General features: G+C 37.6%; 1 protein-coding gene across 1 annotated transcript in view; it reads right to left on the bottom strand.

The window, feature by feature from the left end:
* The window catches only part of ZDHHC15 (zinc finger DHHC-type palmitoyltransferase 15), a 115,637-nt gene extending 103,208 nt beyond the window's left edge, over nucleotides 1-12,429 (bottom strand). The window contains exons 1-2 of the mRNA XM_060137053.1: nucleotides 12,287-12,429; nucleotides 2,085-2,111 (exon numbers count right to left, since the gene is read on the bottom strand). Of these exons, the coding sequence (XP_059993036.1) occupies nucleotides 2,085-2,111; nucleotides 12,287-12,422 (163 nt within the window). The 5' untranslated portion in view covers nucleotides 12,423-12,429. The remainder of the gene's footprint in view (nucleotides 1-2,084; nucleotides 2,112-12,286) is intronic.
* Between the last annotated feature and the right edge of the window lie 11,877 nt (nucleotides 12,430-24,306).

Here is a 24,306-nt window from a genome sequence, read left to right as displayed (position 1 = left end):
GTTAATACTTAACATTTACAAAGCAATTTAATGCTGCATATTTTACTCCTATATACTTTTACTCCTGCTAGCTTACAGTAAATCTGTAAGATGTTATTAAACTAGCCTTATTTTACAGAAATTGAAGTTCAGAGAAGTTGAGTTACTTACCAAAGGTCATAGAGCTAGTAAATGATAGAGCTGGAACTCCAACCCACATCTTCTGTCCCTAAATCCTGTGCTTTGCCCCATTATACCCCACTTCAGAATAAAGAAGCAAAGTCTAATCTTATTTTTTTAGTGTTATGATAAATTTAAGAGCTATCAGGAGAGAAGTGCTTTGGAATTACAGAATTCTAGAGTCAGAGGGACCTTAAAATTGTACATTGTGGTAACAGTTTCCTAAAGAGATCAAATTCTGGTAACTGGATTGATGCTATTAGAAAGGCTTTGAACTGAGTTTGGCTTACAAATGACACTCTACACTGGTGTGGTTGAGTTCATTGACAACACACAAGAAATGAAAATATACTACTTTGGACACTAGAAAAATGATCATTTGAGCATCAATTTTCTGAGTAAGGAGGTCAACTAAGCAAATGAAATGAGGGAGTTGTAGACTAAAAAGTAAAAAGAACAAGTATAGGTTTGCTTAACAGCATGGACTTTGAAGTCAGGTAGTTCTGGGTTTGCATCCTACCATTTACTAGCTAGATGACCTGGGATAAGTTACTTAACCTCTCTAAACTTCAGTTTCCTTCTCAATAAAATGGATATAAGAATGTCTACATCATTGTGTTGACGTAAATATTGAAAGATTATACACACACACACACACACACACACACGTACACACACACAATACTTAGCAGGGTACTCTGCACAATAAGTTGTAGTTTCCAATAATAATAACAATATTATTGTCATTATTCCTATTATGGTGGAGCATCATCTAAGCCCCCACCCAACTTATCTTGAAAGGTTATTGTGGAAAATGACATTTATTTATAAATATTTATATATGTATACAGAAAATGATCTCTGACTTTAAGAACCATCCATAACAATAAGAGGCAACTCAAGACTTGCTCTAAAAAAAAAAAAAAAAAAAACTTGCTCTAAGGCTGTAGCAAAAGTAGCAAATATTTATTAAGTCATCAGTATGTGCTTTATTCACCACTGTTCTAAGGGCTTTACATGCATACCTCATTAAATTTTCATAATAACTCTATGAAATAGGTATTATTATTATTTCTATTCTACATATGAATAAAGTGAGCACAAGGAGGTCAAATAATTTACTATGAGGTAGTGGAGCCAGGATTTGAATTTAGACAGTTCTCATACTTTTAACTACAGTGCTCTACTATCTTCCCACTACTCTGCTCTATTGCCTCTACAGCCAACACCTCTGTTAAATGAGTAATAGCAAACTTCAGCTTTAAAACAGCATAATATGAAAGTTATGTAGTTAATGAATTACAACAATTCCCATGAAGTGAGAATTAAAAGTGGCTATATGAATACTTATGGTTATACCTGATAAAATAATGTGAAACTAAAGGTTTGTTAAGACACATGTTTAGCTTACACATTTTTTAATGAAGAATGCCTCAGTCTGTTTAGAATGGTAGTATAAATTGCAGATCAAGCCAAGATGGGGGTGAGGAGTGAAGAGTAGTATAGTAAATATATTGGAACTATGATGGTGAAGGACTTAGCCTTTAAAAGCCCCACTGTGGGACCCTTACTCCATGCCTTGAAGAGGGAATGAACTGGGCAGAAAGGCAAGGTACCTAGGACAATAGTGATGAACCAAGAGAAAGCCTAGGGTTAGTATGGCAAACAAACAGAGTGGCTACCTGTGCCCTTTTCTATCATAAATCCTGGTAACTTCAAATTCCTGTCCTACAGCCAGAGGAGCTACTTAAAATATGTTCTGCTCTATCTCTGGGTAAGCTTCCTAAAAACCATTATCCTAAACTTTCCACTAACCTCAGTGTATTCCTGGGAAAGTTGCTCAATTTATAGGCTTTAATGTAATTCACTTTTAGACAGAAAGAGGGATACAGTCCTGACCAAAACAATTTATAATACCCGCTTACCTTTTTCTGCTGGGCTCAAAACAGTCACTGTGAAAAGAGAAAGAAAGGTCAAGATTAGTGATACTTAGAAACATTATTTTTCTAATGCATTTTTCCATAGCATCATTTTTAGTAATTTATTCAATGATACTTTAGGAAACCACCAGCCTGCTAACATAACAGAAGGCAAGGATGATTAAATTCTATCTTTTGCTACCTTCCTTCATTTTAAACCTTGAGTAAGAATTTCTACTCATTCAACAAATACAAGGATAATCTGACTTTTAAAAAGCCAACAAATGGGAAACACTCAAGCTATATAACATGGCAATAAGAACTTAAAAGATGATAAATTAGGAGATGACTATTCATTTTCCCAAAGTATTCACTGTAGAACATCTTTAAAAACCAAGTTTCTCTTGTATATTTAGAGGCAATATAGTGTAGAGGTTGCATGCCAGCTCTGATGTCAGATTTTCTGGGTTAGAAGCCCAGTTGCACTATTTTGTGACCCTGGGTAAGTTCCTTAACTTCCATAACATTGCCTACCTCACAAGGTTACTTGAGAATTAGATGAGTTAATGTATGTAAATGCTGTCTAGCATAGTATCTAGCACAAGGCAAGTACTTAATGAATATTAATTATTATATTTGAATGAATATTTCATAAAATATTAGAACTGGAAGGGACTTTAGTAATTATCTGGTTTATCTGTCTCATTTACAGATGGGAAAAATGGACTAGAGTAGTATCATATGATTTGCCCAAGGTCACAGAACAAGTTAGTGGTGGAGTTGGGACTATATTCCAGTCTCCAGGACTTCTTCCATGTATTATGTCTACCTTCTCCAATCATTCCTTGTTGGCTTACTGTGATATATATGTAACTTCTGTTCAGAACGTCATTTGTACAAAATGGGGCCTACCTGTCTTTACTCACCACCAACATCTGTGTGCATCTGTACTAGGTGCTAAGGTAAAGTGAAATTATAAGGCATAGATCTCAATCTTGAGAAGCTATTAAATTAAAGTGGTTTTCATACACATTGTTAAACTTTTAAGGATCAGAAAAGGGGAAAAATCCAAACAGAGAACGAGACTATACTCTAGGGGTTATTTCCTCAGGTTCTTCATTAGTCATAACTTCTCCTCTTTATTTGCAGGTCTATTTTTGTTGAGTCTTTTAAAAATGCTCCTTGTAAGGATCTTTTGACTGGACTTTGTTAAAACTGTCCCATTTTGTCTGTGCTAAAAATGTGACCAGATGATGTCCTCTTTTTTCTAATACACTGGCCTGGAGATTGATACCAATTTCTTTGTTTTTTCTTTTCAGTTAGAGAATCCTGGTTAAGAATGATTGACAGAAGCACATCCTCTACTTTGACAAATGGAAGTGGAAACAAGAAGTCTTGATGGGTCAACCTGGGACTTCATGATTTTGCACATACATGTTGTGTGACTACATCAGTCCCACTAGGCCCTGAATTGGGTTAATAACATCTCTTTAAAATGGGACTAGAGAGAGCACAGTTGCTTGGAGAACAATATTAATAAAGAGTAGCTGACAAATTGCTGTTTGGTATATCTCCTTCTACCTCTATCAATGAACAATTACTGCGAAACAAAATGTGGAGATCCTAACTCTCATTTGATTGGCTACTTGCTACAGCATTTGTGGGTGAGGGAAGGAGAACATCCGGTGCCTTGCAGATATTGGAATGAGACAATGTATATACAGAAAAATGAGTGGGGACCTGTGAAGTCTCTAGGTGGGGGATAGCTGTTTTTAAGTAATTTTAGGACCATCGTGTGCAAGTGGGATTGGTTTATATGATCCAAGAACAGAGGGCAGAAATAGAATCAATGAGTAAAAGCTGCAGGTCAACACATTTCAGTTCAATAAAAGAGAAGATGATGATGATGATAATAACAATGAGCAGCCAGACTGGCAGCATTGGGAAGGAGTAAGTTTCCCATTATAAACACTTGGAAATGTCCTGTAGGACATTTAGACATTAGTTAGGTATTGGACTTGACTTTTAAAGTCTTTTCACTCCTAAAATCTGTACGGGTCAATAAGTCTAAGGGAAAAATATTTTCTTGTAAAATTCCCTGTTAGAAGTTACATACTTCTGAGAAAAAAAAAAGGTGGTCTTTATTCTAAAACATTGTGGCACTTATCTTGGTAGTTCTGCCTTTCCTTTATTTTTCTAATATTGCCTTTTGCGTTATTAAAGGAAAAGACTAAGATACTTCAGTCATATTTAAAATGAAAATGACTAAACTTTTCCAAAATGAATCCTTTATCATGAATCTCTTGGGGAAATGTACACTTAGTCATACTATGGGTAATTTGTCATGCATGATTATAGAGTGATGTGGTGATATGTGTAATTACACACCTGCTCTGTTCCTTCAAATTTTAGCTCACTACCCGGCAAGTTAAGTGACTGGGGTTATCATCAAATAGCTTTTTTTACTCTCTCCTCTTTTCTTTTACCTGTTTACTGATTCTTTGCAACCAAGTATGGAGAAAAGGTATGGAAGGGTAGAAAATATGCAAGGGCTTTTCATCAAAGACAACTAGTTTCAAACAAAAGCATATATCATGACTTCCTTTAAATAGACACATTTTAGAATTCACAGAAGGGTATTGGTAGAATAAACCTAATTTGGGACTATATGCAGATGGTCAACAATGTTAGTCCAAGGACATGGAAGAAAGTCTACAACGGTGCTGTCCAAGAGAAATATAATACAAACCATGTAATTTAAATGTTCTAGTAGGAACATTTTTTAAAATTAAAAATAATAATAAAAAAGTGGAGTTAACTTTAATAATATATTTTATTTAATCCAATATATCAAAAATATCATTTCAACATGTTATCTACACAGATTATTAACTATATATTTTGCATACTTCTTTTTTGCATTAAATTTTTGAAATCTGGTGCATATTTTAAGTTTTCCAGCACGTCTCAATTCAGGTGCCATATTTCACGTGTTTAATAGCCACATATGGCTAATGGCTACCAAATTAGTGAAGCTCAAAAGGACTTGTGGAAGGAGAGTGGGAAGGCTAAAAATATGAGTCTAGTGAGATGAGTGCTTAGTTACAGCATGAAGTTCTCTTTTAATTGATGACTCATTTGGGAAGGGAGTTTATTGCAGTGATGTTTAGCAATCATCACTGATGAATATGGTATGTATTCATATTCTGGCTCTGTCACTTACTTGTTCTGTAATTAATTATTTAATCTCTTTGTGCCTCAGTTTTTTTAATCTGTAAACTGAGGATAAATTAATTTATGTTATAAGGTTGTTATAGGAACTAAATTATAAAATACATGTAAAGTACTTGGGTGCCTGATACATAATAGGTAGTTCATTATTATTAGCTATTTATTATTTTTCTGAAAAAGGTAAACTGTTCAGTGAGGTTAGGTTTTACAATAGTTTGGGACAAAACAAGTCTTATTTTTAAAATTATTTATGATATTGATCCCAAAGTTAAATAGGATGGTTTTAAAATAATGTATTCAATGTCAAAATGAATATATTTGATACTCACTTTTTCCAATAGATGTTTCTTATACTTTAGGTTAGGAGAGAGAATAGAATTTGAAATGCAGAACCTAGATACATTTCTCATTATGTTCTGCTTGTTGAAAGCAAACTAATCATGCCAGTCTTCATTTACTCCTCTGAAAAAGTTACTCATACTAGCCATTCATTTACTTTTTCAGCATCCATTCCCAAATCTAGATGATTTTAATACCCACCTAGGGAACTGATAAAAATATAGATTCTAGGGCCCCCTTCATATAACACATCTCTGGGTGGAGGTGTAGGAATGTGTATTACAAAAAACTCAGCAGGTGATTATAATTATCAGCCAGGTTTAAAAATCATTGGAATTATTTTAGATGTTTCATATGATACTTAACTACTCAGGTGTGATGCTTTTGACTGTTTCATATATGGATGAGTTATAAAACTATTTTAGATATAAGAATACCATGATTCATATAGGCTTAAATGGATAGCTTTTACTTATATAGAAATTTGGTTTCTAGAAACTGTTCCTTCTGGTTTTTTGCCTTATCAGTTTTCATTTCTTCTGACTCTCTTTGAAGAAATTCTAGCTTCTCAGTAGAATTATTTCCTGGACCTTTTAATTTTAATCTCAAAATGGATACTGTTAATCACCAAAAATGGCAGAGTAGGGAATTCCAGGCTTTTGTCCTTCCCTAAAAGCCATGCATGAAGTGGCAGAAACTGTCAGAATCAACTTTTGCAGAACTCTGGAAACTGAAAGTTGGGACCTTGAAAAGAAAACAAAATTTACAAATCTTTAACTAGAATGGACAAGAAAAAAGAAGGGAAGACTCAAATTACTAATATCATAAATGAAAGTGGAGATATTAATAGAGAACATTCATAAATGGAAAGGATTATAATAGAATAGTAGGAACAATTTTATGCTAACAAACTGGATAACCTAGATGAAATGGATAAATTCCTAGAAACACAGAAACTACCAAAACTGACAACAGAAGAAAGAAAATCTGAGCATATTTTTAACAAGTAAAAGATTGAATCAGTAATCAAAACCTCCCAACAAAGAAAAAAGCCAAGACCAGATGGCTTCACTGGCAAACTGTACCAAATATTTAAAGAATTAACACCAATCGTTTTCAAACTCTTACAAAAAATTGAAGAGAATTCATAAACTTTGTCCATCCACATTTATATGTTTTCATGCAGTTCTTTGGATAAGTGGGGTTAATGTGATTTACTGGTGATAATAATCAAGACTAATACATGAATCTTAAAAATGATTAAAAACCAATAGCAGAACATTTGTGTAGGCTTAAGGAAAAGCTTCATTATTATTTAGAAAAAACTAATATGATCAAATTTGATTTCATTCTAAATCCATTCACATTATCATAAGATATTATATTTGTCAATGAAAGAAAAAAAAGCTGCTGGATTTAAGTAAAGAATCATCTTACCCTTAAATAACAACTTAAATAGATCAAATTATATAAATTCTGGCTAGTGGTGAGGGGGAAGTTTCTGCCAGCTGAGGAATAAAAGACATTATTCTGCTATTTGCTACAACATATGTGTTCCAATGCTAACTATTAAAATCTTGATTACGATTTATGTACAGCCATTTCAAATATAAAACCCGATATTAAAAAGTAAGTTTGTGAAAGCAAGCTCAAGTTTCTCATTAAAGATTATTTTCAAAAAGTTAAAAAAAATATTGAAGAGAACACTTCCTAACTCATTCTATGAGGCCAGCATTGTCCTGACACCCATGCCAGATAAAGACATCACAAGGAAAGAAAACTACATACATATTTTATGAATATAGATGCAAAACTACTCAAGTAATTACTAGCAAACCAAATTCAACAGCATATTAGAGGATTACACATCATGATCAAGTGACATGCACCCAAGAAATGTAAGGGGTGATTCAACACATGAAAATCAATAATGTAATATAGTACATTAACAGAATGAAGGAAAAAAATCCACACATTCATCTCAATTGATGCTAGAAAAACATTTGACAATATTCCACACACTTTCATGAAAAAAAATGCTCAAGAAACTAGAAATAGAAGAAAAGTTCCTCAACTTGATAAGGGGCATTTACGGAAAACCCACACCTAACAGTATACTCAATGGTGAAAGGTTGAAATCTTCTCCCTCAGCTAAGAAATAAGGTCACAATGTTGATTTTCATCAATTCTATTCAACATTATACTGACAGTTCTAGCCAGTGCAACTAGGCAAGAAAAAGAAAAAAGCATCCAAATTGGAAAAAGGAAATAAAATTATTTTTATTTGCGTATGATATGATTCTATGTATAAATAATTCTAAAGAATCCACCAAAAAACCCTCTTAGAACCAATGAACAAATTCAAGCAAAGTTGCAGAACACAAGATCAACACTCCATATCAGTTTTATTTCTAAATACACTAGCAGTGAACAATCAGAGAAGGAAATTAATAAATCTATTCCATTTATAATAGCATCAAAAAAGAAATACTCGGGAATAAATTTAACCAAGGAGGCTCAGGACTTATACACTTAAAATTCCAAAACAGTGCTGAAAGTGACTGAAGACCTAAATAAATGAAGAGACATCCCATGTGCATGGATTGGAAAACTTGATTTTAAGATGGCATTCTCTTCAAAACAATACACAATTCAGTACAACCCTTATCAAAATTCCAATGAACATTTTGCAAAAGTGGAAAAGCTGATCCTAAAACTCATATGGAATTGCAAGAGACCCTAGCCAAAACAGTCTTATAAAAGAAAAATAAAGTTGGAGGATTCACACATCTTGACTTCAAAATTTAAAACAAAGGTATGGTAATCAAAACAAGTGTGGTACTGGCAGAAGAACAGACAAACGAATCAATGGTACAGAATTAAGAGTACAGAAATAAATCCAGAGCTCTATGGTCAATTGGTTTTTGACAATCATGTCAAGGCTATTCAATGGGGTAAGAATAGTCTCTTCTATAAATGATGCTAGCACAACTGCATAGCCATATGCAAAGAATGAACCTGCACTCCTCCCTCACACCATATACAAAAATGAACTCAAAATGGATCAAAGACTTAAATGTAAGAGATAAAACTATAAAACTCTTAGAAGAAAACACAGGGGTAAATCTTTATGATCTTGCATTTGGCAATGGGTTCTTAGATATGATACCAAAAGCATAGGCCACAAGTAAAAAATATAGATAAATTGAACTTTATCAAAATTAAAAACTTTGTGTATCAAATGATGCTATCAAGGAAGTGAAAAGACAATTCACGGAATGGGAGAAAGTATCTGTGAATTATTTATCTGACAAGGGTTGAGTATCCAAAATACATAAGGAAATCTTACAATTCAACAACAAAAAGATAAATAACCCAATTAAAAACGTGCAAAGGACTTGAATAGACATTTCTTTAAAGAAGATATACAAATGGGCAACAAACACATGAAAAGATGCTCAGTATCACTAGTCAACAGGGCAATGCAAATCAAAATCACAGTGAGATACCACATCATACCCACTATGATGGCTATAATTAAAAAAAGGAAAATAACAAGTTTTGGTGAGAATGTGGAGAAATTGGAACTCTCCAACATTACTGATAGAAATGTAGATTGTGCAGCCATTGTAGAAAATAGTTTGGAGGTTCCTCGAAAAGTTAAACATAGAATTAACATACAGCCCAGCTTTACCACCCCTCTCCCTGGTATTTACACAAAAGAGTTGAAAACAAGTATTTAAACAAATACTTGTACATCAATGTTTATAGCAGCACTATTCAGAATAGACAAAAAGTGGAAACAACCCAAATGTCCATCAACCATCAAGGGATGAATGGATAAGATGGATAAAGTGTGGTATACAATGGGATATTATTCAGCCATAAAAAGAAATGAAGTACTGTTACATACTACAATGTGAATAAACCTCAAAAACAGTACACCAGTTGAAAGAAGCCAGGCACAAAAGGAGATATACTGTATGATACCACTTATGTGAAACATCCAGAATCCATAGAGATAGAACACAGATTAGTGGTTGGTAGAGACTAGGGGAAGGAGCGAATGGGGAGTGACTGTCTAATGCCTATGAGGTTTTCTTCTGGGGTGATGAAAGTGTTTTGGAACTAGATATTAGTGATGACTATATAACATTGTGAATGTACTGTCACTAAATTGAATGCTTTAAAATGGTTAATTTTATGTTATGTGAATTGTACCTTAAAAAATGGATCCTGTTACTTTTCTCCCTGTTTAAAGTCTAAGCTTATTTTCTTGAGTCAAGCAGAATCTTATATCCTCATTAATAATAGTAATAACAAGTTATTATTTAATGAGCTCTTACAATGTGCTGTCAACTGTGATGTGTGCTTTTCATGCACCATATTATTTAAATCTCATAACAATGCTATAATGGCATATAGTAGGTGACAAGGAAGTATTTGTGGTATGAATGAACAACTATATAAGCAAAGTGCATGTGAGGCAACTGAAGTTGAGAGAGATTAGGTAAGTTGCATCAGGTATCCTAATTAGTAAGTGGCAGAATCCAAACTCTAAGATTTATAAGACAAAAATACCATTTTTGACTTCAGCTCTAACCTGATATTAGGGAGAAAGACATCAGGTTCTGTTTTTAGAAAGAAGTGAGGTCCTTAATATTACTTTTTGAGTCATACTGAAACTCAAATCTGTTGTTTTGGTTGTGTTGCTTTGGTTATCAGGCAGCTTTGATATCCGATTCTATATTATTTACTAAATATGTGAGTTTAGGAAAGTTTGATCTAACCTTTCTGAAACCAAGGCCACTCATTTGTTAAAGATTGTCAGGTGAAGATGACAGGATGGACTGGTGGAACCAGAATTGGAAATCAAGGCTACCTTACCCTCCTGGTTTTTAAATAATGGAATCTGATGTAAAATGTTAAGAAAACACTGTGCAGGCCAGTGTTCTGTGAGGTGATGTCCAACAGGACAAATAGGAGTCTTAATGTGAGGGGACTGGAAATATACTGGGACCTCACACTGAATGAATAGGGAACATTGTAGAACACAGTTTTAAGGGTATTAGAAGTGGGATTCTAGCACTGAAGTCACAATAACTATTAGTGGAATCTCCTTTGAGAAGAGACAGGGATTCTTCAATGTGAGATGCAAGGGGAGATCTCACTATGAGAAAAGCAGAGGCTCTTGAGGAGACGGGATATACCATGAAGACTACACTGTGAATTGATTTATAGTGATTAGAACACTATAAAGCCATTAGTGATAAAGATAGGGGGCTGGGGGTAATCCAAGTGGGATAGGGTCTTGAGATTTGTGTCCAGAAATACTGTGGAATTCTGAGTTTGAAAGCAGAAGATACACTGTGGGAACCATTTTATAGATATGGAGGGGATGAAATGCTCCCTGGTGTTACAGGACAGGGTACAAAGAGGAGACCCTGGATTTATAAAAGGGTGGTCTAGGAGAGGGAACAAGAAATGAGGCTCCCATTGGAAGGGGCAGGAAATACTAGAAACCCCTGTAGGAAAGGATGGTGTTTCCCTAGTTCGAGAAGACAAGGGACAAGTGCAATCCTAGAGGAAAATAAGTGAAGATAATAATAATAACCCAGAGGAAGAGGATGGCAAAATGTGTGGCTAACAGTGGAAGCGTATTGCAGGAGGTAGAGAGTGGTTTCAAAAAATATAGCAAGGGGAGATCATCATTAGAAAAGTAATGACCCTTGGAAGGGGTGTGGGGGATACTGTGGGAACTCTTGTGGGAGGGTAATGAGGATACTCTAGTGTGAGAAGACAGTGGACAAAGCAGGATCATAGTGTGATAAAAGCAGGGTGACTAGTATGAGGTTCACAAAATAATGTGGGGCCCCAAATGGGAAGGAGTGAAAACACCTCAAAGCAGCCAGGCAGGAGACTACAGGGAGCTCCAGTGTAACAAAATCAGGGCCTCTTGCATGAGGAGACAGGACAGGATGTATTGTAGGACTCGTATTCCGCTGGAGAAGATGAGAAAATGTTGAAGCCACAGGGAAAGAGGAATGGAGGGCTTATTACTTTGTGAAAAGGGGAGACCACAGTGGGATAGAACAAGGTGTACTGTGGGGTCCCAAGTGGCAGAAAAATGTGAATCAGCTGGCTTGAGAGGATCACGGGAAAAGGAGGAATCCTAGTGTTGGATAAAGGCGAGCTATTAAGAGTACAGGAAATATTTTGGGATTCCTAGTAGGAAGGAATGGGAAAATGTGGGGCTTCTAGTTGGGTGAATTGGTGGGATTCATAGCGTAAGCGGACAGTTTAAGTATACAGGGTATGTTGTTTCCTCAACTCTGTAGGATGGGAGCCCCCAGAACCAGAGCACAAGGCACAAGTGGTTGTCCTGTATGACAAAAGGGGGCCCCAGTGGAAAAAGCCAGTAAATTCTTGTGGGTAGGGCCAGGAAATAATGTAAGAAACCTTGGGTAGGAAGCGATGGTGACATGGCGGGACCCTCGTGGCAGGCCGCAAGAAATACTGTGGGAAGCCAGAGGTTGGAGACCAGGAGCTCTCCAGGGAGCTAAAGGAAAACCGCAGTGTGAGGGCTAAGAACATAGGGGGAGCATATTTTCCCCATCTTAGGTGCTAGCTCCACTTACCCAAGCAGAGTTCAAAGACGTAGGCATAGTAGGACCAGAGCACGACGAGGACGATAACAAGCACAGGCACCCAGGAAAGTACACGGCGGCAGCACCGTATCCCCCCGGACAGAGCCATCTTCCAGCCCCGCCGCATCTTCGGCTCGAAGATCGACCGAGCAGGCCTGCTGGCGCTGGGTCGGAACTGCTGGGGCAGCAGTTGAGAGGCGGGAAGGCGCGCTGTGCGGCGCTCCACTGCCTAGCCTGGCGGGAACAGTCTCCCCTAGTCGATACCACCTGTGGGGCTGCAGGGCAGAGTGCGCCCTGCCTGGCACAATAGGCATGAGTCACGGCGAGAAGGAACTGGCGGTGTTGGTGCGGAAAGTGATCCGTCAGGCAGTCGAGGCTGGACACGCTCAGAGGGAGTGCAGTACCTCCTCTTGACTCCTCTCCCACCCCCTTGCCACAGCACTGGATGCAGGGCTGGACCTCTGCAAAACTGTAAAGCGGAAGAAATTTGGGTCCGCCCATCTGTTCTTAACCGCACTGCGTCCAGCCTCATCTCGTCTCTGATCTCTGTCTCTGTTTCTCTCTCTTTGTCCCCTCCCTCCCAACCCCCCCCCCACACACACACGAGCACACAGACACGCAATGTGAAAGATGCGAACCGTAGCATCTAATGACTTAAAGGTCATCCAGCCCCATCCTCTGACTGCTGCTTGAACAATATGCTTAACACGTAGTGCCGCAGTCGCTGGTTGGGTAAGTCCATTGGCAGGGCGCTCCCTCCTTCCTTCTCTTCTTCCCTTTCCCCTGAGTCAGCTTAGTCCATTTTAAGAATAAATAAACATATTGGTACAAAAAAAGCAAATGGGGGAGATACTAATTCTGTGAGGGGTCAGGGAAAGCTACAAGGTAGTGATATTTAAGCTGAGCTTTAATAATAAATGAGTTTGCTGGGCAGATGGAGGTGGAAGGAACTTTCAGACAGAGGAAACAGCATTTGCAAAGGCATAGAGTAATGAAAATCTAAAAGTGTTCAAGGAACAGTTAGCATGGCTTGAGGAGAGTGTCGGTATATGAAGAGGAGAGGCTGGGAATGAGACTGGGAATACAGGCTGTGGGCACAGAATGCCCTGCCAGGGTATGTGGACATAATCTTGTAAAGCAGATTAGGAACAGCCAATAAAGATTTGGGGACAATAAAAGTGACATTATCAGAATTGTATTTTTGTAAAAGAACTGGCAGGATTTTGTAGAGGAGGATGGCCTGGAAACACAGACACAAATTAGGAGGCAATTTAATTCAGCAAATGTTCTTGGAGTGGTTGCATTGTGTTAAGTCAACTTTGGTATAAAAAGAATGAAAAGAGGGGGCCTGTCTCCAGGAAGTTCATGTTCTCATCAGAGCAATAGGTGTTCAATGACATAAGTACAATGATAGAAGTGTAGTAAACTTTTGACATGGATTTGATACCTACTGTTCAAAGATTTACAAAGGTCTATGACATGAAGAAATTTGTGATTTTGCTGAGACCCATGTTGCTCTCTATTCTTTTTCATGGTTATGTATGGAGTAAATTTCTGAACTGATATAAGAACTTTGTTGTTTCTTTCAGATTAAGTTACATTCATGGTTGATATTACTAAATTAATGTTGTAATGAAATGCAGACTCATTTCAGTTACAATATTTATTTTAATAGCCTTATTAATGATTTGTACCCTAAGGTTCTGACATGGATACTTAGATATTTTTCCACCTTTCTGAGATATAGTTGACAAATAAAAGTATATATATTTGATGACTTGATATACATATACATTGTGAAATGATTACCACAATCAAGCTAATTAACACATCCATCACCTCACATAGGTACCATTTTTCGACAATTTTTTTTTTTGGCTGTGTTGGGTCTTCGTTTCTGTGCGTGGGCTTTCTCTAGTTGTGGTGAGTGGGGGCCACTCTTCATCGCGGTGCGCAGGCCTCTCACTGTCGCAGCCTCTCTTGTTGCGGAGCACAAGCTCCAGACGCGCAGGCTCAATAGTTGTGGCTCACGGGCCTAGTTGCTCCGCGGCATGTGGGATCTTCCCAGATCAGGGCTTGAACCCGTGTCCCCTGCATTGGCAGGCAGATTCTCAACCACTGCGCCACCAGGGAATCCCTTGACAATTGTTTTTTATTGAGGTATATTTGACATACAACATTGTGTAAATTTAATGTGTACAACATATTGCTTGGCAGTATGATTGCCATTGTGGCAGTATGATTGCCATTGTAGCCTTAGCTAACACCTCCGTCGCATCACATAATGCAAATATGTGCACTTAAATAACTTCCCTCTTATTCCGCCCCCCCCCACTGCAGCTTCTGGTAACAATATCTGTTTTTTTTTTCTTTTTAGATTCCACATGTAAGAGATATCATACAGTATTTGTCTTTCTCTGTCTGACTTATCTCACTTAACATAATGTCCTCAAGATCCATCCATGTTGTTGCAAATGGCAGAATTTCCTTTTTTCTCACAGCTGAATAGCATTTTATATGTACATTAGCTATTGTGAATAATGCTGCAATAAACATGGGAGAACATGTTTCCTCAGTAACCTTTTTTATTTCCTTTGGATATATACCCAGAAGTGGGATTGCTGAAACATATGGTTGTTCTATGTTTAATTTTTTGAGGAACCTCCATACTGTTCTCCATAGTGGATGAACAAGTTTACATTTCCACCAACAATGCACAAGGGCTCCTTTTCTCTCCACACTCTCACCAACATGTGTTATCTCATCTTTTTGATGATAACCATTTAACAGGTGTGAGGTGATATATCATTGTGGTTTTGATTTTCATTTCCCTGATAATTAGTGATGTTGAGCACCTTTTCACATACCTGTTGGCAATCTGTATGTCTTCCTTGGAAAAATGACTATTCAGGTTCTCTGTCCATTTTAAAATCAGGGTTTGTCTTGCTATTTAATTAATTATATAAGTTCCTTATATATTCTGGAGATTAACCCCTTATCAGAAATATGGTTTGCAAATATTTTTTCCCATTCTATGGTTTGCTGTTTCATTTTGTTGATTTGTGCTGTGCAAAAGCTTTTTAGTTTGATGTAATTCCACATGTTTTTTTTGCTTTTGTTGCATTTGCTTTTGGTGTCATATCCTGAAAATCATTGCCAAGACTAATGTCAAAGAGTGTTTTCCCCATATTTTCTTCTAGGAGTTTTACAGTTTCAGGTTATACGTTTAAGTCTGTAATCCATTTTGAGTTGATTTTTGTGTATGATGTAAGACAAGTGTCCAATTTCATTCTTTTGCATGTGGATATCCATATTTCCCAGAACCATTTATTAAAGAGACTATCATTTTCCCATTGTGTATTCATTGTGTATTCACTCTTGTCAAAAATTAGTAGACTGCCTATGTGTGGGTTTATTTCTAGATTCTACTCTGTTCCACTGGACTATGTGCCTGTTTTTATGCCAGTACCATACTGTTTTGATGACAATAGTTTTGTAATAGAATTTAAAATCAGGAAGTGTGATGCCTCCAGTTTTGTTCTTGCTCAAGATTGCTTTGGCTATTCAGTCTTTTGTGATTCCATATATATTTTGCAATAGTTTTTTTCTATTTTTATGAAAAATACCACTCAAATTTTGACAGAGGTTGCATTGAATCTGTAGATCACTTTGCGTAGTATGGACATTTTAATAATATTAATTTTTCCAGTCCATGACCATAGGATATCTTTCTATTTATTTGTATCTTCTTCAATTTCTTTTACCAATGTCCTAAAGTTTTCAGTGTACAGATTTTTTCATCTCCTCAGTTAAATTTATTTCTAAGTAGTTTTTCTTTTTCATGCTATTGTAAAAGGGATTGTTTTCTTAATTTCCCTTTCAGATAGTTTGCTATAACCATATAAAGATGTAACTGATTTTTGTTGAGTTTGTATCCTGCAGTTTCACTAAATTCATTTATTAGATCTGGCAGGCTTTTGGTGGAGTCTTTAGGGTTTTCTACATATAAGATCATGTCATCTGCTAACAAAGATAATTTTACTTCTTCCCTTCTGGTTTGGATGCCTGTTATTTCTTTTTCTTGCCTACTCTGTCTAGCTAGGACTTCAGTCTATGTTGAGAAGAAGTGGTGAGAGTGGGCATCCTTGTCTTGTTTCTTATCTTAAAGGAAAAGCTTTCAGATTTTCACCACTGAGTATGATGTTAGGTGTGGGCTTGTCATATATTACCTTTATTAAGTTGAGGGACATTTTTTCTGTACTTAATTTATTGAGAGTTTTTAATCATGAAAGGATGTTGAATTTTGTCAAATGCTTTTCCTGTTTTTATTGAGATGGTCTTATGATTTTTATTCTTCATTCTGTTAATATGATGTGTCACATTTATTAATTGCATATGTTGAGCCATTCTTGCATCCCAGGGATAAATCTGATTTGATCATGGTATATGATCCTTTTCATGTGCTACTGAATTTGGTTTGCTGGTATATTGTTGAAGACTTTTGTTCATCAGGGACATGGTCCTGTGGTTTTCGTTATTTTAGCGTCCTTGTTTGGCTTTGGTTTCAGAGTAATGCTGGCTTCGTAAAATGAGTTGGAAGTGTTTCTTCCTGTTTAATTTTTTGGGATGAGTTTGAGAAGGTTTAGCATTAATTCTTTTTTAGATGTTTGTTGGAATTCACCAGTGAAACCACCTGGCCCTGGGCTTTTATTTGTTGGGAAATTTTTGATTACTGATTCAAAATTCTTATTATTGGTCGGTTCAGATTTTCTATTTCTTCATGATTCAGTCTTGGTAGGTTATATATTTCTAGGAACTTATCCATTTCTTCTAGGTCATTCTATTTGTTGGTATATAATTGTTCGTTAAAGTCTCTTATTATCCTTTTTATTTCTTGGTATCTGTTAATATGTCTTCTCTTTCACTTAAAATTTTATTTATCTTTTTTCTTAGTCAGTATAGCTAAAATTTTTCAATTTTCTTTGTCTTTTCAAAGAACCAACTCTTAGTTTCTATGATCTTTTCTATTGTCTTTCCAGTCTCTACTTAATTTATTTCTGTTCTAATTTTCATTAATTTCTGCCTTCTGCTAACTTGATCTTAGTTTGTTCTAGTTCCCTAAGGTGGATTATTGAAGTCCCCTGCTATCATTATAGTGCTGTCTATTTCTCCATTCAGTTCGATTAATAGTTCCTTTATATATTTAAGTGCTCCAGTGTTGACTGTGTGTTATATCCTCTTGATGAATTGACCACATTATCGTTATATAGTGACTTTTGTCTACTGTGGCAGATTTTGAATGAAAGTCTATTTTGTTTAATTTAAGTATAGCCACTTCTACTCTCTTTTCATTACTATTTGCATGGAATATCTTTTTCTATCCCTTCACTTGTCCTTAAAGCTTAAATGAATCTCTTGTAGGCAGAACATTGTTGGATCTTTTTTTTAATCCATTCAGCCACTCTGTGACTTTTGATAAGAGAACTTAATCCATTTATTTTTTTTTAACATCTTTATTGGAGTATAATTGCTTTACAATGGTATGTTAGCTTCAGCTTCACAACAAAATGAATCAGTTATATACATACATATATTCCCATATCTCTTCCCGCTTGCGTCTCCCTCCCTCCCACCCTCCCTATCCCACCCCTCCAGGCGGTCACAAAGCACCGAGCTGATCTCCCTGTGCTATGCGGCTGCTTCCCACTAGCTATTTACCTTACGTTTGGTAGTGTATATATGTCCATGCCTCTTTATCGCTTTGTCACCGTTTACCCTTCCCCCTCCCCATAACCTCAAGTCCATTCTCTAGTAAGTCTGTGTCTTTATTCCTGTTTCACCCCTAGGTTTTTCATGACATTTTTTTTTAAATTCCATATATATGTGTTAGAATACGGTATTTGTCTCTCTCTTTCTGACTTACTTCACTCTGTATGACAGACTCTAGGTCTATCCACCTCATTACAAATAGCTCAATTTCGTCTCTTTTTATGGCTGAGTAATATTCCATTGTATATATGTGCCACATCTTCTTTATCCATTCATCCGATGATGGACACTTAGGTTGTTTCCATCTCCGGGCTATTGTAAATAGAGCTGCAATGAACATTTTGGTACATGACTCTTTTTGAATTATGGTTTTCTCAGGGTATATGCCCAGTAGTGGGATTGCTGGGTCATATGGTAGTTCTATTTGTAGCTTTTTAAGGAACCTCCATACTGTTCTCCACAGTGGCTGTATCAATTTACATTCCCACCAACAGTGTAAGAGGGTTCCCTTTTCTCCACACCCTCTCCAGCATTTATTGTTTCTAGATTTTTTGATGATGGCCATTCTGACTGGTGTGAGATGATATCTCATTGTAGTTTTTTTTTTTTTTTTTTTTTTTTTGCGGTACAAGGGCCTCTCACTGTTGTGGCCTCTCCCGTTGCGGAGCACAGGCTCCGACGCGCAGGCTCAGCAGCCATGGCTCACGGGCCCAGCCACTCCGCGGCATGTGGGATCTTCCCGGACCGGGGCACGAACCCGTGTCCCCTGAATCGGCAGGCGGACTCTCAACCACTGCGCCACCAGGGAAGCCCTCATTGTAGTTTTGATTTGCATTTCTCTCATGATTAGTGATGTTGAGCATTCTTTCATGTGTTTGTTGGCACTCTGTATATCTTCTTTGGAGAAATGTCTATTTAGGTCTTCTGCCCATTTTTGGATTGGGTTGTTTGTTTTTTTGTTATTAAGCTGCATGAGCTGCTTATAAATTTTGGAGATCAATCCTTTGTCAGTTGCTTCATTTGCAAATATTTTCTCCTATTCTGAGGGTTGTCTATTGGTCTTCTTTATGGTTTCCTTTGCTGCACAAAAGCTTTTAAGTTTCATTAGGTCCCATTTGTTTACTCTTGTTTTTATTTCCATTTCTCTAGGAGGTGGGTCAAAAAGGACCTTGCTGTGATTTATGTCATAGAGTGTTCTGCCTATGTTTTCCTCTAAGAGTTTGATAGTTTCTGGCCTTACATTTAGGTCTTTAATCCATTTTGAGCTTATTTTTGTGTATGGTGTTAGGGAGTGATCTAATTTCATACCTTTACATGTAGCCGTCCAGTTTTCCCAGCACCACTTATTGAATAGGCTGTCCTTTCTCCACTGTACATTTCTGCCTCCTTTGTCAAAGATAAGGTGACCATATGTGCGTGGGTTTATCTCTGGGCTTTCTATCCTGTTCCATTGATCTATCTTTCTGTTTTTGTGCCAGTACCATACCGTCTTGATAACTGTAGCTTTGTAGTATAGTCTGAAGTCAGGGAGCCTGATTCCTCCAGTTCCTTCTTTCGTTCTCAAAATTGCTTTGGCTATTCGGGGTCTTTTGTGTTTCCATACAAATTGCAAAATTTTTTGTTCTAGTTTTGTGAAAAATGCCAGTGGTAGTTTGATAGGGATTGCATTGAATCTATAGATTGCTTTGGGTAGTAGAGTCATTTTCACAATGTTGATTCTTCCAATCCAAGAACATGGTGTATCTCTCCATCTATTTGTATCGTCTTTAATTTCTTTCATCAGTGTCTTATAATTTTCTGCATACAGATCTTTTGTCTCCTTAGGTAGGTTTATTCCTAGATATTTTATTCTTTTTGTTGCAATGGTAAATGGGAGTGTTTTCTTGATTTCACTTTCAGATTTTTCATCATTAGTATATAGGAATGCCAGAGATTTCTGTGCATTAATTTTGTATCCTGCCACTTTACCAAATTCATTGATTAGCTCTAGTAGTTTTCTGGTAGCATCTTTAGGGTTCTCTATGTATAGGATCATGTCATCTGCAAACAGTGACAGCTTTACTTCTTCTTTTCCGATTTGGATTCCTTTTATTTCCTTTTCTTCTCTGATTGCTGTGGCTAAAACTTCCAAAACTATGTTGAATAAGAGTGGTGAGAGTGGGCAACCTTGTCTTGTTCCTGATCTTAGTGGAAATGCTTTCAGTTTTTCACCATTGAGGATGATGTTTGCTGTGGGCTTGTCATATATGGCCTTTATTATGTTGAGGAAAGTTCCCTCTATGCCTACTTTCTGCAGGGTTTTTATCATAAATGGGTGTTGAATTTTGTCAAAAGCTTTCTCTGCATCTATTGAGATGATCATATGGTTTTTCTCCTTCAGTTTGTTAATATGGTTTATCACATTGATAGATTTGCGTATATTGAAGAATCCTTGCATTCCTGGAATAAACCCCACTTGATCATGGTGTATGATCCTTTTAATGTGCTGTTGGATTCTGTTTGCTAGTATTTTGTTGAGGATTTTTGCATCTATGTTCATCAGTGATATTGGCCTGTAGTTTTCTTTCTTTGTGACATCCTTGTCTGGTTTTGGTATCAAGGTGATGGTGGCCTCGTAGAAGGAGTTTGGGAGTGTTCCTCCCTCTGCTATATTTTGGAAGAGTTTGAGATTGATAGATGTTAGCTCTTCTCTAAATGTTTGATAGAATTCGCCTGTGAAGCCATCTGGTCCTGGGCTTTTGTTTGTTGGAAGATTTTTAATCACAGTTTCAATTTCAGTGCTTGTGATTGGTCTGTTCATATTTTCTATTTCTTCCTGATTCAGTCTTGGCAGGTTGTGCATTTCCAAGAATTTGTCCATTTCTTCCAGATTGTCCATTTTATTGGCATAGAGTTGCTTGTAGTAATCTCTCATTATCTTTTGTATTTCTGCAGTGTCAGTTGTTACTTCTCCTTTTTCATTTCTAATTCTATTGATTTGAGTCTTCTCCCTTTTTTTCTTGATGAGTCTGGCTAGTGGTTTATCTATTTTGTTTATCTTCTCAAAGAACCAGCTTTTAGTTTTATTGATGTTTGCTATTGTTTCCTTCATTTCTTTTTCATTTATTTCTGATCTGATTTTTATGATTTCTTTCCTTCTGCTAGCTTTGGGGTTTTTTTGTTCTTCTTTCTCTAATTGCTTGAGGTGCAAGGTTAGGTTGTTTATTCGAGATGTTTCCTGCTTCTTAAGGTGGGCTTGTATTGCTATAAACTTCCCCCTTAGAACTGCTTTTGCTGCATCCCACAGGTTTTGGGTCGTTGTGTCTCCATTGTCGTTTGTTTCTAGGTATTTTTTGATTTCCTCTTTGTTTTCTTCAGTGGTCACTTCATTATTAAGTAGTGTATTGTTTAGCCTCCATGTGTTTGTATTTTTTACAGATCTTTTCCTATAATTGATATCTAGTCTCATGGCGTTGTGGTCAGAAAAGATACTTGATACAATTTCAATTTTCTTAAATTTACCAAGGCTTGATTTGTGACCCAAGATATGATCTATCCTGGAGAATGTTCCATGAGCACTTGAGAAAAATGTGTATTCTGTTGTTTTTGGATGGAATGTCCTATAAATATCAATTAACTCCATCTCGTTCAATGTATCATTTAAAGCTTGTGTTTCCTTATTTATTTTCATTTTGGATGATCTGTCCATTGGTGAAAGTGGGGTGTTAAAGTCCCCTACTATGAATGTGTTACTGTCGATTTCCCCTTTTATGGTTGTCAGTATTTGCCTTATGTATTGAGGTGCACCTAAGTTGGGTGCATAAATATTTACAATTGTTATATCTTCCTCTTAGATCGATCCCTTGATCATTATGTAGTGTCCTTCTTTGTCTCTTCTAATAGTCTTTGTTTTAAAGTCTATTTTGTCTGATATGAGAATTGCTGCTCCAGCTTTCTTTTGGTTTCCATTTGCATGAAATACCTTTTTCCATCCCCTTACTTTCAGTCTGTATGTGTCTCTAGGTCTGAAGTGGGTCTCTTGTAGACAGCAAATATATGGGTCTTGTTTTTGTATCCATTCAGCCAATCTGTGTCTTTTGGTGGGAGCATTTAGTCCATTTACATTTAAGGTAATTATCGATATGTGTGTTCCTATTCCCATTTTCTTAATTGTTTTGGGTTCATTATTGTAGGTCCTTTCCTTCTTTTGTGTTTCTTGCCTAGAGAAGTTCCTTTAGCAGTTGTTGTAGAGCTGGTTTGGTGGTGCTGAACTCTCTCAGCTTTTGCTTGTCTGTAAAGGTTTTAATTTCTCCATCAAATCTGAATGAGATCCTTGCTGGGTAAAATAATCTTGGTTGCAGGTTTTTCTCCTTCAACACTTTCAATATGTCCTGCCACTCCCTTCTGGCTTGCAGAGTTTCTGCTGAAAGATCAGCTGTTAACCTTATGGGGATTCCCTTGTGTGTTATTTGTTGTTTTTCCCTTGCTGCTTTTAATATGTTTTCTTTGTATTTAATTTTTGACAGTTTGATTAATATGTGTCTTGGCGTATTTCTCCTTGGATTTATCCTGTATGGGACTCTCTGTGCTTCCTGGACTTGATTAACTATTTCTTTTCCCATATTAGGGAAGTTTTCAACTATAATCTCTTCAAATATTTTCTCAGTCCCTTTCTTTTTCTCTTCTTCTTCTGGAACCCCTATAATTCGAATGTTGGTGCATTTAATGTTGTCCCAGAGGTCTCTGAGACTGTCCTCAGTTCTTTTCATTCTTTTTTCTTTTTTCTGCTCTGCAGTAGTTATTTCCACTATTTTATCTTCTAGGTCACTTATCCGTTCTTCTGCCTCAGTTATTCTGCTATTGATCCCATCTAGAGTACTTTTAATTTCATTTATTGTGTTGTTCATCGTTGCTTGTTTCATCTTTAGTTCTTCTAGGTCCTTGTTAACTGATTCTTGCAATTTGTCCATTCTATTGTCCATTCTATCTCCAAGATTTCGGATCAAGCTTACTATCATTATTCTGAATTCTTTTTCAGGTAGACTGCCTATTTCCTCTTCATTTGTTAGGTCTGGTGGGTTTTTATCTTGCTCCTTCATCTGCTGTTTGTTTTTCTGTCTTTTCATTTTGCTTATCTTACTGTGTTTGGGGTCTCCTTTTTTGCAGGCTGAAGGTTCGTAGTTCCTGTTGTTTTTTGTGTCTGTCCCCAGTGGCTAAGGTTGGTTCAGTGGGTTGTGTAGGCTTCCTGGTGGAGGGTACTAGTGCCTGTGTTCTGGTGGATGAGGCTGGATCTTGTCTTTCTGGTGGGCAGGTCCACGTCTGGTGGTGTTTTTTGGGGTGTCTGTAGACTTACTATGATTTTGGGCAGTCTCTGCTAATGGGTGGGGTTGTGTTCCTGTCTTGCTAGTTGTTTGGCATAGGATGTCCAGCACTGTAGCTTGCTGGTCGTTGAGTGAAGCTGGGTGCTGGTGTTGAGATGGAGATCTCTCGGAGATTTTTGCTGTTTGATATTATGTGCAGCTGGGAGGCCTCTTGTGGACCAGTGTCCTGAAGTTGGCTTTCCCACCTCAGAGGCACAGCACTGACTCCTGGCTGCAGCACCAAGAGCCTTTCATCCACAGGGCTCCTTAATTTGGGATGATTCGTTGTCTATTCAGGTATTCCACAGATGCAGGGTATATCAAGTTGATTGTGGAGCTTTAATCCGCTGCTTCTGAGGCTGCTGGGAGAGATTTCCCTTTCTCTTCTTTGTTCTGACAGTTCCCAGGGGCTCAGCTTTGGATTTGGCCCCGCCTGTGCGTGTAGGTTGCTGGAGGGCATCTGTTCTTTGCTCAGACAGGACGGGGTTAAAGGAGCCGCTGATTCGGAGGCTCTGGCTCACCCAGGCCGGGGGGTAGGGAGGGTCACGGAGTGCGGGGCGGGCCTGCAGCGGCAGAGGCCGGCGTGACGCTGCAGCCTGAGGCGCGCCGTGCGTTCTCCCGGGGGAGTTGTCACTGGATCCCGGGACCCTGGCAGTGGCGGGCCGCACAGGCTCCCCGGAAGGGCGTGTGGCTAGTGACCTGTGTTCGCACACAGGCCTCCTGGCGGTGGCAGCAGCGGCCTTGGCGTCCCATGTCTGCCTCTGGGCTCCGCACTCTTAGCCGTGGCTCGCGCCCGTCCCTGGAGCCCTCTCAAGCAGCGCTCTTAATCCCCTCTCCTCGTGCACCAGGAAACAAAGAGGGACGTAAAAGTCTCTTGCCTCTTCGGCAGGTCCAGACCCCTCC

The sequence above is a fragment of the Lagenorhynchus albirostris genome, chromosome X (genome assembly GCF_949774975.1).
Source record: "Lagenorhynchus albirostris chromosome X, mLagAlb1.1, whole genome shotgun sequence".
Classification (NCBI taxonomy): domain Eukaryota; kingdom Metazoa; phylum Chordata; class Mammalia; order Artiodactyla; family Delphinidae; genus Lagenorhynchus; species Lagenorhynchus albirostris.
This window is presented reverse-complemented; position numbering and strand designations above follow the sequence as displayed.